General features: G+C 35.6%; 1 protein-coding gene across 5 annotated transcripts in view; it reads right to left on the bottom strand.

Annotated features, from left to right (window-relative positions):
- Positions 1–15,225, bottom strand: part of CRPPA (CDP-L-ribitol pyrophosphorylase A) — a 275,796-nt gene that overhangs the window by 143,037 nt on the left and 117,534 nt on the right. Inside the window, exon 8 of one of the 5 annotated variants that reach the window (XM_087427494.1) lies at positions 10,521–11,022. The exons of the other annotated variants lie outside the window; for them this stretch is intronic. Within the exon in view, the coding sequence (XP_087283620.1) occupies positions 10,828–11,022 (195 nt within the window). The 3' untranslated portion in view covers positions 10,521–10,827. Of the gene's footprint in view, positions 1–10,520; positions 11,023–15,225 lie in introns of those variants that run through there. 5 annotated transcript variants of the gene reach the window in all.

Here is a 15,225-nt window from a genome sequence, read left to right on the forward strand (position 1 = left end):
TACTTGAAATTTACCAAGAGGGTAGATCTTAAGTGTTCTCACCACACACAAAAAAAGAAAATGGTACTATGTGAGGTGATGGATATGTTAACATCCTCCTGACTGTGGTGATCATTTCAAAGCATATCTGTATATCAAAATATCAAGTTGTATACCTTAAATATATGCGATTTTTATTTGTCAATTATACCTCAATAAAGCTGGGGGGGAAAGTCTTTCTCCATAGCAAATCCAGATTTTTGAAGGGAATCATCTGTAGCTATAGTCAGCTGCCAACTGAAGGCTGAGACTGGACCATCAGCTCATCAGTCAATGTCTTTATCAATGGAGTCGCCTCTGGGCGCTATGTCTGGACCTTCAGTCAGAGGATAACAGCCCAAAGCCTCTCCAACTTCATTTTAGTAATCGTCACCTGAGATACCCCTTTAAGAAGTATTCAATATTTTCAAATTTTGAGTTGCCAATTATTATGTTCTTTATGGTTATTTTTAGACTTTTGTGGCGGTTTTGTCCACCTGGCATTGTGCATTTAGTGTATTATTATTTATTTTTGTTTGTTTCTTAGAATCAGCTTTCAGGGTCTTTTTTGTAAAGAGCATGGCCTCTCGAGCCAAGGTCCCTGGGTTTAAATCTAGCTCTGCAATAAACTTGCTGTATGACTCTGGGTAAATTACTTAAGCCCTGTGGCTCAATTTAGTCATCAGCAAAAGAAATACTTCAGAATTGATAGGAAGATTAGTTAAACTAATATGGGAGAGTTAAGGATTAACTTGTCAAGGACTTCTTCTCTATAGGTTGGCCTCCTGAAAAGCTTCAGAGAAAAAAGCTATAGCTTTAAGGCAATGAATCTTGAGGTGATAATCAGGTTACCATTCCGCCATCTTATATAAGCTATGGACCTCTAACGATGAACACTGAGCTGGTGGATCACACCAGTGGCCCTCTACTACATAAACTGCCACCACAAGACTCAGACCCTAGCCTGCTGGACATACCAAAGAAAGTCTTGATGTTCTCCCAATCCTAAATGCTCGGCAGGCAGAATAGCACTAGAACCAAGATTCTGCCAAGTTGCACTGGCGTTGGATCCCAGTCCCTTATCAAACCAGGGAAAAAGCTGGTACTTCCTTAGTTATGCAGCTTAAAAGCCACACTGTACAAAGTTTGGAGTCTAACATTCTGCCTTGAAGATCCATTTGCATTGCTACATAATGCAGTGGACACTGCCTCTATTCCTGAATACATGGACTTGCCCAAAAATCACTGTTCTAGAAAGTTTAGTCTAGCGTGAGTGCCGTCATGGCATTCACCTTTGGTTGCTTGAATAAATGTAAGGCACTAGTAACCATCCTTCCACATAGCACTATATTCAATATTTGCTATTATTATTCCACTCACTTCTCATTTAACTTCCACTTTTAAATGACACTTTAACACATCACCCCATCTCCATTACCCCTTTGCATTTTTACCTTACATTTATTGAGGCTTTACCATTTGTCAGAATCTGTGTAAAATACTTTAAACAATTACCTTATTGAAATCACACAGCATACCAATGCATATATTTTCATTATCCTTATATTATGGATGAGGAAACAGAGCCAAAGAAGTTTAAATAACCTGTCTGAGATCATACAGCCAGTAAGGGGTAGTACTCAGACTAAGGTCTGTTAGACTCTCAGGTCCACATACTTAACCTCTGAAGCACACCGGGTATCAGTTTACTCCAGGTGACTATTACCTTGTTACGGAAATCACAATACCTTTACTCAGATGAGTGATACTACAGGTCCCAAAGTTAACCTCATCTGGAGGATGTCATTTGAGTACTAAACAGCTTAACTGCCGCCATATGCCATCTCCTAACTCAGATCATTTTTCTGGGTCCTGGACAGGGAAGAAAGTATCGAAGAAAGATCCTCCAATTCAGGTTCTCAGATTTGATCCTGGAAGAGTCAAGTGCTTCTGAACCACTGCATTCAAAATATGCCAAGCCATTAGTGATGGCAGCAGAAGTGATTACTGTGGTAATACTCCCTTAATAAAAAAGTCCTCCTTTACGCGTCCCTCTCTCTTACTGTTAAAATTCCCTTGGAAGGCCAATTATTGTTCTGAAGCAAAACTACAAAGACTGTGGAATGGAAAACAGAGACCCTAATCCTAACAAACCTGAGCACTATCATAAAGAATTCAAGGCTCTATTTTATCATACAGATTCTACAGCCTAAGCTAGATAGTATCTAAACAAATGCACATCTGCTCAAGCTTATCTTTCCACTGAGTTCTACTATAGAATGTTATACTATACATAACTAGTGGACAGTTCTGTACTAAATGAGAAATGACAGGCATTAGCTCATAAATCATGTTTGGCAGGCATATTTTGTAAATATCCATTTTATCATTTTGTAAATGACAAAGGATGATACGTTAAAAAGGTATGTACAGTGATATGGCCTCTTGATGTTTCTTAGTAATGCATAAAACATTTGCAAGCTGAGAATTGGCAAGCTGACATAAGCAAATCTTATCTGTCTTAATTAAAAATAAAAAAGTCATGAAGAGTATTCTATCCATTGATGGATTAGTTTCATTCATTCAACCAATAAATATTTATTGAGGGCTCTGAGCCAGACACTAGATTGTACATTGAGAAGACAGCAATGAACTAGACAAAGTTTCTGTCCTCATGCAGCTTATATCATACTGGGAAGATGAAATAAAAGTTTAGACCTGTGCTTCCCCAATTTCAATGTGCATAAAAAATCTCTGGGAATCTTGTTAAAACTACAGATTTTGATCCTATTACATGTGAGGTGGGGTCTAAGAATCTGCATTTCTAGCAAGCTTCCAGTTGATGTTGCTATAACTGGCCCATGGATCACTCTGAAGCAGAAAAAGGTTAGATAATTTGAACCCACATTAACCTAAAAGCCCTCTCTCATTTAGGAAGATATGTTTACTGAGGAGTGTGCCTCCATCCAGCAATCAGAAGATAACTTGAACCTTGACTCTACCAAAGCTATTTCCTTTCTGTATCATCTAAAATAAATTACCTATATCTTTATTAAATCTATCAGTATGGCAAACATAAGTGACTAAAATTATTCATTACTTTAGCTGTTTTTTCCCCTCAAATCCTTGCTAAATTTACAGCATAATCTAATTTTACATTTAACACAATTTTAAGTTTTTCTAAGTAATACAAATACTGCCCAGGGTATAATTTTTCTAAGTAGTAAAAACACTGCCCAGAAGTATAATTAGAGCTTGTTTTCCATATAAATATGTACTAACAAAGTATGTACACGTTATATTCCAGTCAAAATGTCATTACTTTGAAATTACTAATTAGAATCCACACCAACAGTTTCCAGTCAGTTTTATAGATGATTTAAGTAGTCTACTAAAGACTATAAATAGTTTATTACATTTAGCTATGCATTCATTAGAAATAGGACATATATAGCTTTACCCCCCAAGCCGTTGTAAAATTTGAGAGTGCATGAAACAAAATAGGTTATATTAGCAGTTCTTAATTGTGGGCAACTTTGTCCTCAGAGGAAATTAAGCAATGTCAGGAGACGGTTGTCACAAGTGGGATGGGGAAGCACTACTGGCGCCTAGTGGTAGAGGACAAGGATGCTATTAAATATTCTATAATGCACACACAGGTCAGCCCTCCAGAACAAAGAATTACCTGTACCAAAACGTCCATAGTATAGCTATTGAAAATCCTGGAGATGGAGAGTTCCAGTTTTTGGTCTTCAGCATTATCCATGAATCAATAACTGACGCTAAAAGCAGTATATTCTAGCAACTTTAAGGTTTTATTATAGTCATTTTTTACAAAGGAAATACCAAAATTGCACCTTATCAGACAAATGTTGTAAGATAATTTTTAAAATGACATCGTATCACAAATGTGACAAGGGTGTTCAAAATGACTAGATGAGGTATATATTAAAAACAAATTCCTAGCTCAAACTCCGTCTGCCACCTAGTTTTTACATAGTCTCTAATTTTAAATTAGAAAAGAAATAAGAAAACTAAAAGCAGCTATAAAGATGTATGAGTAGCTTTGTGACGAGTTCTTTCACATGGAATCATAAAGAAACTATACACTAGATTAACTTTTAAGCAATATTTAATACCACCCCAATACTTGTACAATCCAAATACTGCCATTATAATTGTTTAAACATTACATAGTAAGCGAACTATTTTTCATTAATGTATTTCCTCTCAAGTGAGAAATATAATTGCTATATTTACGTATAAAATAAAATTTCCATCTCATACAATTTTCCACTATGAGTTACATATTAATAACCTATTGAATATACATTGTTTAGCCTATAGGTCCATAATTTTTTTTATTAAAGATATCCTTGATAATATATTAAGGATAAATTACATTTTGAGCAAAAATAACAGAAAAATGATGTGATTTAGCATAGAAGTATGTGAACATGTGTACCTCAGGATATTTTTAAAGCAGTAGATTTCTAGATAATATAGAAAGGTAACTTCATATATTGATATAGAATTTTATTACAGATTCTAAAGAATATATCTTAAAATGTTGCTTATGGACCTATTTCTGCACCCCATTGCAATTCCCCTTCTGCAGAGCTCATTTCTCCTGCATTGTCTCTCCTCTCTCTCTCCTTTCCTGACAGAGGGCTGCTGGTCACCAACTTCATCACTGTTGCTAACTTCAGTTCATCTAATCTCTGCAACATCTGCTATTTGCTTCCCTCCTTTTATAAAAATGGTTTTCCTCTGGTTGGGAAATCAATTAGAACTTCTTGGGTGTGCTTTGTGTTCTAAACTCTTCTCAACTGTTCACATGATTGATGGACGCCTAGCGGCTACCTCTTTATCCCCAGAAACATATTTGGCTGATGTCCAGGTGGAGAGGTATTCCACAAGCTTGCCTCTTCATCATCCTATAACCATTAACCACAACTATTTACCTGACTCCCACCAAATATCAAGTACTGTGCAAGGCATCAGTGATAAAAGAGATGGTGAAAGAGATGGGCATAGGAATAAATAACAATAAAAAAGCAGCATACGCAAAATGACACTGCTGTTGATAAGTAGGTTAGGAAGTCCAAGAACCAGAAAAATGGGGACAACTTCATGGAAAGAGTAATATTATACTGAGCTTTAAATCAAACATAAAACTAACAGGTAGGGACGGCATGTGATCAAACAGAATGCTGAGTGAAAAAGAGAGAGAAAACTACATATTCCAAGGCATGAGGAGGCCAATATGATGTACCACAATAGAGATAACATTGTGAGTGAAAGGTTCAGTATAGATTGTGAAAGATCTGAAATAACTTTTCAAGCTATACAGACTGTTTGACTCATATGCAGTGAACAGTTATTGGAGGTATACAGTATCAGCGCAAGAAAGAGCAAGAGGAGATTTTTAACCTAAGCAGACAAACACTTATAGGCTTTGGAAACAAGTTTTCAAGTAACAAGGTGCCATGGATAATTTATCCTGACCACAAGCTTAAAGGGGTACATTTGGTTCAGTTTCCCTAGAACAACAAAAACCCTGGAGCCATGATTTAGCTAAAGTCACTGAGAACAACAGAATAATCTATGCTGTGTTACAAAGTAGAGTTATACTGCATGCAAATAGTTGAAATGAAGTGCATCTCCAAATTCAATGTTTAGGGGAAACATATTAATTAATAATTATAAAATGACATTTTAAAAACACTATGTATCCTATATTGAGAACCAAAAAAGAATCAATAACATGAAGTGAAATCACAGCGAATAAGCTCTAAAACTATATCTCAATTTAAATAGCATAAGAAAATTAGTATATACATACTCTTCAAAATCAGCTGTTGAAGGTTGGAAACTATAATCTATACACCTTATAATCAGCTTTTTATAAGGATTTGCCTTCTAAATATATTTATCATGAGTGTAAAATCAATTAATTCCCTGAATTAGAGGACCCAATATTTACAAATATATACCCAAAGCTAGATGTTGGCTCTTCTTTTGGTTTATTTGTTTGTTTTTAACTTAGCATAACAGTTATCTAGAACTTGTGAGCAATGACCTCATTCCTAAGTGGACAAGGATGCAAAATATCCTTTTTACAAATTAACCATCTGGTTCCTTTAGGAAGAGTAATATTTCAATACGTCCATGTGTTTCAAAAATATACAGATATGAAAGGTGAAGATATGTAAGTATATAAAGAAACAGTAGAGAAAGTGGCATTTAGGGAGGAGTATCCTTACTACCTCATTAATAATCATATTGTAAAACTATGTCAACCAATTTTAATTATAAACTGTTAATTTTATTAAATACAGCATGAACATAATTAATACCATCCAGAGCAACTAGGTGGTCCAATAATTTTGGACCTTTCTACCTCTGGAAAACTGATCAGAAAATCTGGCTAACAGCCCAAATAAACTGAATGAATTTAATTGAATGGTCTTCAGCTAGTTTCCATAGTCTTGTACATACACCAAAACCACACACTCTAACTGAATTAATTGTGTTGGCATTGTTCAGAGTCAGAGGACCAACAGCACTGTTCGCAGTGTTATTTCACTGTTAATACACTGTACTGTACAGTGTTCAGCTTCAAGAAATGAAAAATCCTAAATCCTTAATCCCAAATATTATGCTATAATATGTGTCAAAATAAGCATAAAATAACTATTTTGAATGGGTCTTATGATGCTGTGATAGCTTAATTTGTTCTGTTTCTTTTATTTCTGCTTTTCCTCTTACTTCATTTGCTATTTTTGACATTTTGTTTGACTAATATGTCATACTCTGAATTTAGTTAGGTCTACAAGAAAAGGCACAGATGCATACACTGGACACAACCTTGGGGGCATTAGGAAAAATAAACTAGGTACCACAGACAGCCTCAACAAAACCAGGGCATGCCTGACACCCAGGAAAACAAATGATTTTCGGTTATATCCTGCTTGTCATTTGTGGTTACACAAAACAATAATTAAATTATGTGCTCCAGGAAACAGGAAGAAGTGGATAAGCAAAACACACGAAAAGCCCTTTTAGTCCCTGTTTGTTCAGAATACAGATCAGCATTCTTGAGGAGCTTCATTTCTTTTATTATAGGAATGAAAATAGGGTTGAACACACGTGTTTTTAGGGATAATGTGATGTATGAAAACATTAAATACTACATGTCTTCTTTTACAGAATTTTACTTTTAAGAAGCAGCAGCCAACATAATCTTTTTACAGGTGTAAATTGGGTCATGCCATTTCCAGCTAAAGTCTATACTTCATTTTGCTCTTAGGACAAAATATAAGTAGTAGTAAGCTTAATACAGCCCACACGGCTCCATCTAGGCCTGTTCCCACCTTTATCCTCACCTCCCATAGCTCCACCTCCACTCCAATCACTTCATTCCAACCACAGAAATCTTACTTCAGCAGCCCTGAACGAAGCTCTTTGTGTGCCTTTCACACACTGTTCTTTCTGGATTTCTCTTTAAATATCTAACTCCTGATTTCCCTTTGAGACCTAACTAAATGCCACTTCTGCCAAGAGGTTCTATTGCAGTGCCCTCCACTCCCAATCTAAACCATTTTCCAGGAATCTCTTATATAAGCACAGTTTACTCTTTCCTTAGAAAAGTTATCACAATTTGTGTGTGGGGGTTTTTTTAGTTATCACAATTTGTAATTGCTCCTTGAGAACAGGGAACCATACTTGCTTAGTTCAACCGCCTATAGCCAGCAACTAAATCTTGGTAGGCTTTTATTATTTGGTAAATACATTAGAAAATTAAGGAACTAATGAAAGACTGATTTTCCTATTAATAAATTCCTTACTATTTTCAGCACAGTATACAGCATAAACTATTTTTCAACATTTGTTGAGAGTTGGGAAGGGGAAGAGGTTTCTTCCATCAGTGGCTACTGCCCTGTATCTCTAAAGATGTCTATCTCCAAAGTAGGTAGGTTCTGTGAAATACTTCAAACTCCATAAGAAATCAAAGGAAGAATACAGCAAGCCTGATAATAAAGTCTTGAAATTTAAGTATGAGTGAAATGTGCATGTGTATGGAGGGTGGGAGAAGTGTCCCTTGTCCAGTTAGTTCCTTATTTTACTTTTTAGCAAGCTCTTACATTTATTTGTGTTTATCATTACATTAGAATTGACATATTCAGTTCACTCCTAAGGTATGTCTCAAATTTTAGCACAGATAATTACAATAACCATACCCAATCTCTTCCTTTAGTTTCATCAGGAAACTTTTTTTTCCATGCCAATAAAACAATCCTCCCATTGTGTGTTGGGCTATTCCACACCCACACAGATCTGCCCTACAGGTGCCTGCATTTCAATAGTGGTGACTTGATCCTTTTTATATGCTTTTTGCAAAGAGAGAAAAAGGTTCTGAGAGGTAAAAAATGTTAGAATATATGGCATTTTGTGTTTCTATAATTTATGGGCTAAAAAAAATGCCACAAGATAAATTTGCCCTTATAAGGGGAGAAAAAAATCATATAAAACTAGATAATTCCTTTCCCAAGGAGACAACTTCTTTCTGACCTTAGGTATAAGTCCTCTGTCAAACTTAAAAATCTGTCTTTTATTTCTTTCATTTCACCTTTCTTCGAAGAATATTAAGTAGTAGAAACCACAGTGAATCAACTAGCATCTACGTTCATTAGTTACATGATCTTAGGCAAATCATTAAACCACAAGGTTTCTCTATTTCTATTTGTGAAATGAGGGGGAAAGTCATAGGGTTATTTTAAAGAAGTAAGGTACAGAGCACCATCCCTGGAACATAGTAGGCACTCCATAATTGTTAGTGTGGTGGCTGTTTATGAGAGAAAACATTCTGATAAGTTGTGTGGTTTAACAGTTTTTAGGCAAATTTAGAAGCCAGGACAGATTTAGCAGAAATGAATGGCATCTCTTCCCAAGGTCAACCAAGATTCTGATTCTGATTTAAGTTTAACAGGATAAAATTCAGTTTTACAAAGTCTACATTAACTACTAGCTTAAGAAAAAAAAAAAGAAATCTAATATATCTCCTCAAAGGAGGATATTACAACTAAGAGATGCTTGAGAAACCATGGTTATTTCTTTCTTTTGAACATCTATACACTTCTTGGCTTTATTATATAAATTCCTACTTCAAGTCAAGCCTCAATTTTTAAAATTCCAAAGTTGTTATCTATATTTATAGATAAATTAGGTACTTGAAATTACATAAGAGAGAAATTTAAGTGCTTAAAAATTAGAAATACCAAGCAGAGCTCACATAAAGAATAAAAGGGAAGAAGATTCCGGAAAGATAGTTGTTTTAGTCTTTGAATCTCTGGAGCTCTCCATAAAAACAGATAGTGCAAGAGGGACTTCAAAACCAGAAACCTATAGATAATATCTACTACAAAATCAATATTACTGGTGGGTAGGAATAAACTGCCAGCAACTATGAAGACCCTCACAGTTTAAAAAACTGTGCAGAAGAAAGTGGAAGGGAAAAAAAGGAGCCAAAAACACAAAATCATCAGCAGGTACTCTCTGGATAGCTCAACAGGCCATTCTGGAAATAGCAGCAGAAACTAAGGCCTTTGTAGGCTCCAATTCAAAGTTGAAAACAAAGGAGCCACGTGAAGGTTCTCACTCTGCTGGGGATATCTGGGGGTCCAGGCTAAAGACCATGCAAAACTAATAAAGGGAAGCACCTAAGTCAAAGCACCAGCCTGAGAAGAAGTCTACCATGACAAAGAGAGCTGCACCAGGAACGAAAGAGAAGATTCAGGGAAAGGGAAAGGGTGACAGAGGTGGACGCTCAGAAAGAGCACGGTCATCTCTTCCATGTTTTCCTAAAACAACTGAATAAAAAGCATTATGCCGTGAAGCTAGAAAAATTATTCTGACCCATCCCTTCTTCCTAAAAATAGACAAATCTCTCTTACTTCAAAAGGAGCAACAGGAGAGGATCTCAAACAAATCTCATATAGATTTACTGTAAGAAATAAAAGAGTAAAATAATGTCCCTACAGGAAACACATGCACATCAGAAACACATGTTCACAAAAGAGATGAAAACTGCAACGCAACATTTAATAATAAGCTATAAGAAAATGATAGAACTATGAAAGAATTGGAATAAATCAGAAACAAGGTGATTAGAACAAGAAAATTTTAAAAATCATGTTTCAGAAATGAGGGTAAATTAGAAAGAATACAAAGGTGAATAAGTATACCAGATAATGCCCAGAGAGAAACATATGACCGAAAGTATAAAAATTTTAAAATCAAAGACATTTTAAAAATCCAAGAGAAATTAATAGCTATAAAGATGGGCAAAAAATATACAACCTTCAGGCAATAGAGATCAAAGAAAACTAAAGCAATGGAACAAAAAAATACTAAAAACAGTAATACCATAAAAAACTTCATGAAATAAAAAGATGTGAAATTACACAATAAAATAATACACTGTGTACATAAGAATACTGACCCAAAACAACACTGAGAAAATTCTAGTAAAGCAATCAGACTTTTAAAATTTTATGTTTTTTTTATAGTTTTATTTATTTATTTTTTCCCCCAAAGCCCCAATAGATAGTTGTACGTCATAGCTGCACATCCTTCTAGTTGCTGTATGTGGGGCGCGGCCTCAGCATGGCCGGAGAAGCGGTGTGTCGGTGCGTGCCCGGGATCCAAACCCGGGCCGCCAGCAGCGGAGTGCACGCACCCAACCGCTAAGCCATGGCGCCAGCCCTTAAATTTTTTAAAGAAAAAAAAATTTTTTTTTTAATTTTTTTATTTATTTATTTTTTTCCCCCAAAGCCCCAGTAGATAGTTATATGTCATAGCTGCACATCCTTCCAGTTGCTGTATGTGGGACACGGCCTCAGAATGCCCGGAGAAGCGGTGCGTCGGTGCGCGCCCGGGATCCGAACCTGGGCCACCAGCAGCAGAGCGCACGCACCTAACCGCTAAGCCACGGGGCTGGCCCTTAAAGAAAAAAATTTAATTGGGCATCCAGGCAAAGAGACCACGTCATTTACATGACAAAGAAAATCAGATTTTCATCACACTTGATCAAAATACTTTACGATAGAAGACAATGGAGAGGTATATTTAAGATGCTCAAGGAAAAATTTTGAACCAAGAATTTTTTTTTTAATCTGGCCAAAATCAACTTGTAGATTTGCAGTCACAGGAAAATTTTATTCACATACAAGTACTTGAGAATATGTGTCCAGGAGCCTTCCCTAGAAAGTCTACTGGAGGATTAGTTTCAGAGAATCAAAATGATTTGCAAAATATCAACATAAGTCTTCTTGGTGAGCATTAAATATATATTTACTTATAGAACTAAGAATAAATACTGGTTTTGAGGGAGACAATATACTATGTAATCACATATGAATGGGAGAGTACGTAAAAAGTAAGAAAAGTTTGCTGTCATCTTACAGGTATTAACTGGTAGTTAAATGATATTAATTCAAATTAGATACTATAAGAGGAGGTAGGAAGAAGAAGACACTAGTTAGTTTCAATGTTGGACAGTACAGAGACCCATTAGACTACAGCCAAAAAAATTAAATTAAAATTAATAAAAGACAAAGTATTTTATAACAATATTAATATAAGGGTAATCATCAAGGGAGAAGGGGAAGAAAATCTTCATAAATGCCAAAAGATATATATTATATAGATACTGATACACAATGGAAGGAATAAACTATAAAGTTTGAAAAACTGGTTACTCACGGAAGAGGAAAGCAACAGAGTACAGAAGGCAGGGATAAAAGTTAGACTTCTTTGAATATAATTTGCTTTGTAGATTTTATTTTCATACAATAACATTTCACACATAATTATAAAACAGGTTTTTTTTTTGAAAGTTATGTCTAAAAATGAAAGTAAAATAAGACAAATGATTTTATGTATCCTGTTAGTAGCATAATGACTCAAAAGTACTAATCCCAATGATTTAAAAGCACATAAATTTGATTGTACATCCTTAATAGGATACACATTAAAGACAGAGGAGAGAAAAAGAACACCTTACACTACTCTCAGGAATCACATTATTGTTGAATATTGGTATTGATAGGCCAAGACCGTTTGTTGTATGGGTAGCAAGGGATAAAGCAAATGTGTTATGATGTTGGAATCATGGTCAACAAGAAGTTTGGAGAAAGGTGATAGAGATATAAATAGATAAAATTAATTTAAAAAACATCAAAACTCTGCAACCCTGATTCCAATTTGAATTGGAAATATCTGTCAGAATTCAGGATGTGTTTTATTATTAACAAATAAGGAAAACGATGTTTTCCAACTCTGTTCAACAAAATAAAAGCTAGAAACAATGACCAGTCTAGCAGTAGCCAGTTAGAGAACTGGTTGATTCCAGGTTTGGTCAGGAAATGTACAAGATAAACATAGAACATCTTGTCATACCAGAAAACTGGAAAACTATCAAAGACTACTAGCTTCATGTCAAAAGGATTGAAGCTAACTTGAAGAGGCTTCTAATGGTCAAAAATTGGACCATTTGAGCATTAGTAAAAGTATAACTGCAACAGATTAAAACAGATCAAATACATTTAAAATGAGTTTATAATCTTCAAGAAAAAAAAAAAAAAAAAACCTCACTGATACTCTCCAGAGCAGAAACCACAATTTCCACATTTCTTGCATTCCACTTAGAATCATCATTTTGAACCTTTATGTATTAATGGTTCTAGGCATTGATGGCTGCCTACACCACAGAAATACAGAAGACCAGACTTTGGTACTTCTTGGTAGGAGTACACATAACCACCTATGAAAAAAACGTTATCTTTTTTGCTGGAAAAAAATATTAGTGTGAATCTGAACAAACCTCTGATCTCACTCCAAATTTCTAGGATATACAAGGGACAGACAGACTTGTTAAGTGACATGACAAGGAGGAAATCAGTAAAACCCATTCTGTGGGCAATTCTAAAGGATAATTTACCCTATTATCTTCCCCAAAACAATTACAAGAAATAAATGGAGAGAAAATCTACAGGTTAAAAGAAACTTAAGAGACACAGTAACCAATGGCTATTCGTGGACATTTTTGGTACACTGATTCAAACAAATGGGAAACAAATAAATGGGAAAAATATATAGGAGAATTGGAGAAAAGTGAACACTGCTGGATATTTGAAGATATTAAGGCATCACTGTGGATATTTTGAAGTGTGATTATTGTATTCCGGTTATATTTTAAAAGAGGAAAACCTTTTTTCTTACAGATAGATACTGAAATATTTACAGATGAAATGATATGATAGCTGAAATTTTCTTCAAAATAATCTGGGGGGAAATGAGTAGAGAGGAAATAAGATTGGCCATGAGTTGGTAATTGAAGCTAGGTAATGGGTACACAAGAGTTCATAGCAGTCTTCTCTCATTTTAGGTATATGACTGAAAATTTCTAAAATCAAAAGTGACGGGGGTGGGGGGAGTGGCAAGAGAAAAGAAAAAGGTATAGAAAGAAAGCCTAGTAGAACCTCAGAAACCATTTCTGAACTGTGAATAATGTTAAGATGATCATCTCTCTAACAGGCTTATTTCTTCTAAAATTCAGTTAATATTTAGTATGTTTTATCAGATTATACAATAGGTTACTTGGGATTATACTACGAACTGATCAACATACAAATCTAAACAAATTAGTTTAACTCTTTTCTCTGTTGGAATTTGAAAATTTGCTAGGCTAGTTTATATCAGATGGAATTGTATTTAATTCAGGAGATTACAGGCATTTCTTGTGGAGAGCATGTCCTCAGGCTGCTGGCTTTGGTTAGGTAGTTCCTTTCATCTGTCACTGATTTCAAAACTACTCAGATTTTTCTGATCAACTCTAGTGTTTGCATATAGAATTTCTGGTAGATTCAAGGACTAAGAACTAGTTTACATATAAAAGAGATTGTGCCTCCACTTATTTGGCTAAGGAATTATAGTCTGGATGGATGATGATTTCAATGAGGAAATTTTAGTTACAATAAGGTAAACTTCTTATACTCAGAGAAGACTCAGAATTATATACAGTACTACCTCATATGCCACAGGAAGCTAGGATGGCCATGTTAGTGGGCAGTGCCTTTTTCAACTTAGTAACAGATACATGTTTGTGGTAGGCAACCTCTAAAATGGCCCCCCTAACAATCCCCACACCTCCCAGTATTCACAACCTCATATAATTTCCTCCTCTTGAGTGTGGGCTGGACGTACTGACTTGCTTCAAATGAACAGAATATGCAGAAGTGATGGGATGTCAATCCTAAAATTAGATTACAAAAAGACTGTGCCTTTAATCCTGAATGCCAGAATGTGAGGCAGCCCTGTGGAGAAGCCCACAGGACAAGGGAATGAGGCCAGCCAAGAACCACGTAAGTAAGCTTGAGAGCAGAATCCATTTTCACATGGAGTATGCAGATGAGACCGCAGCCTCAGCCTACAAACAACCGCTTGATTGCAATCAAATGCAAGACCTTCAGCCAAAGGAACCTAAGCTGTGCCTAGATTCCTATCCCACAAAAACTGTGAAGTAATAAATGTTTGTTGTGTAAAGTCATTAAATTTGGGGGTAATCTGTTATGCAGAAAGCATAATACAATACATAATAAAATGTTGAACTTAGTAATAATAAGTCATGATCACTTATCTATTCATTTATTTTGTCAACAGTCAATAAACGTTGCCTTTGTATCAAGACTGCACAAGGCTCTGAGAAGACCTCAGATGGAGTTGGATAGCGTCCCATAGAAAACAATAGAAGGGTACAAAAAACAGACTGCAGGAAAAGGGTGGGCAGAAAAGCTCCCTGGGGAAATGGCATCGTGGATGAAGACTCCAGAGGTAGGAAAGTAATATCAAATTTGAGAACCTGAAAGAAGCAGAGCTGGCCTGAAGGGTGCACAGTGTGGAGGTGCAGGGTTACTTGGCAAGAGTACCAGTTAAGAGGATAGACTTTGGTTTCACACGAATGCAAGTGCATCTCCATGTCCCTGTTCTGCTCCTTCATAGCAATGTTAATAAGGACAAGTTAGAAATCCCCCCTGTGCCTCAGTTCTCTCATCTGGAAAATAAGGATAATTGTAACTATTTCAGAAGGTTGTTAGGAGCATACGCTGTGGTACCTAGTACAAAATAGGTGCTGAAAATTGTTGG

This window comes from Ceratotherium simum, chromosome 1, assembly GCF_057802395.1.
Source record: "Ceratotherium simum simum isolate JZ-2026a chromosome 1, ASM5780239v1, whole genome shotgun sequence".
Taxonomy (NCBI): domain Eukaryota; kingdom Metazoa; phylum Chordata; class Mammalia; order Perissodactyla; family Rhinocerotidae; genus Ceratotherium; species Ceratotherium simum.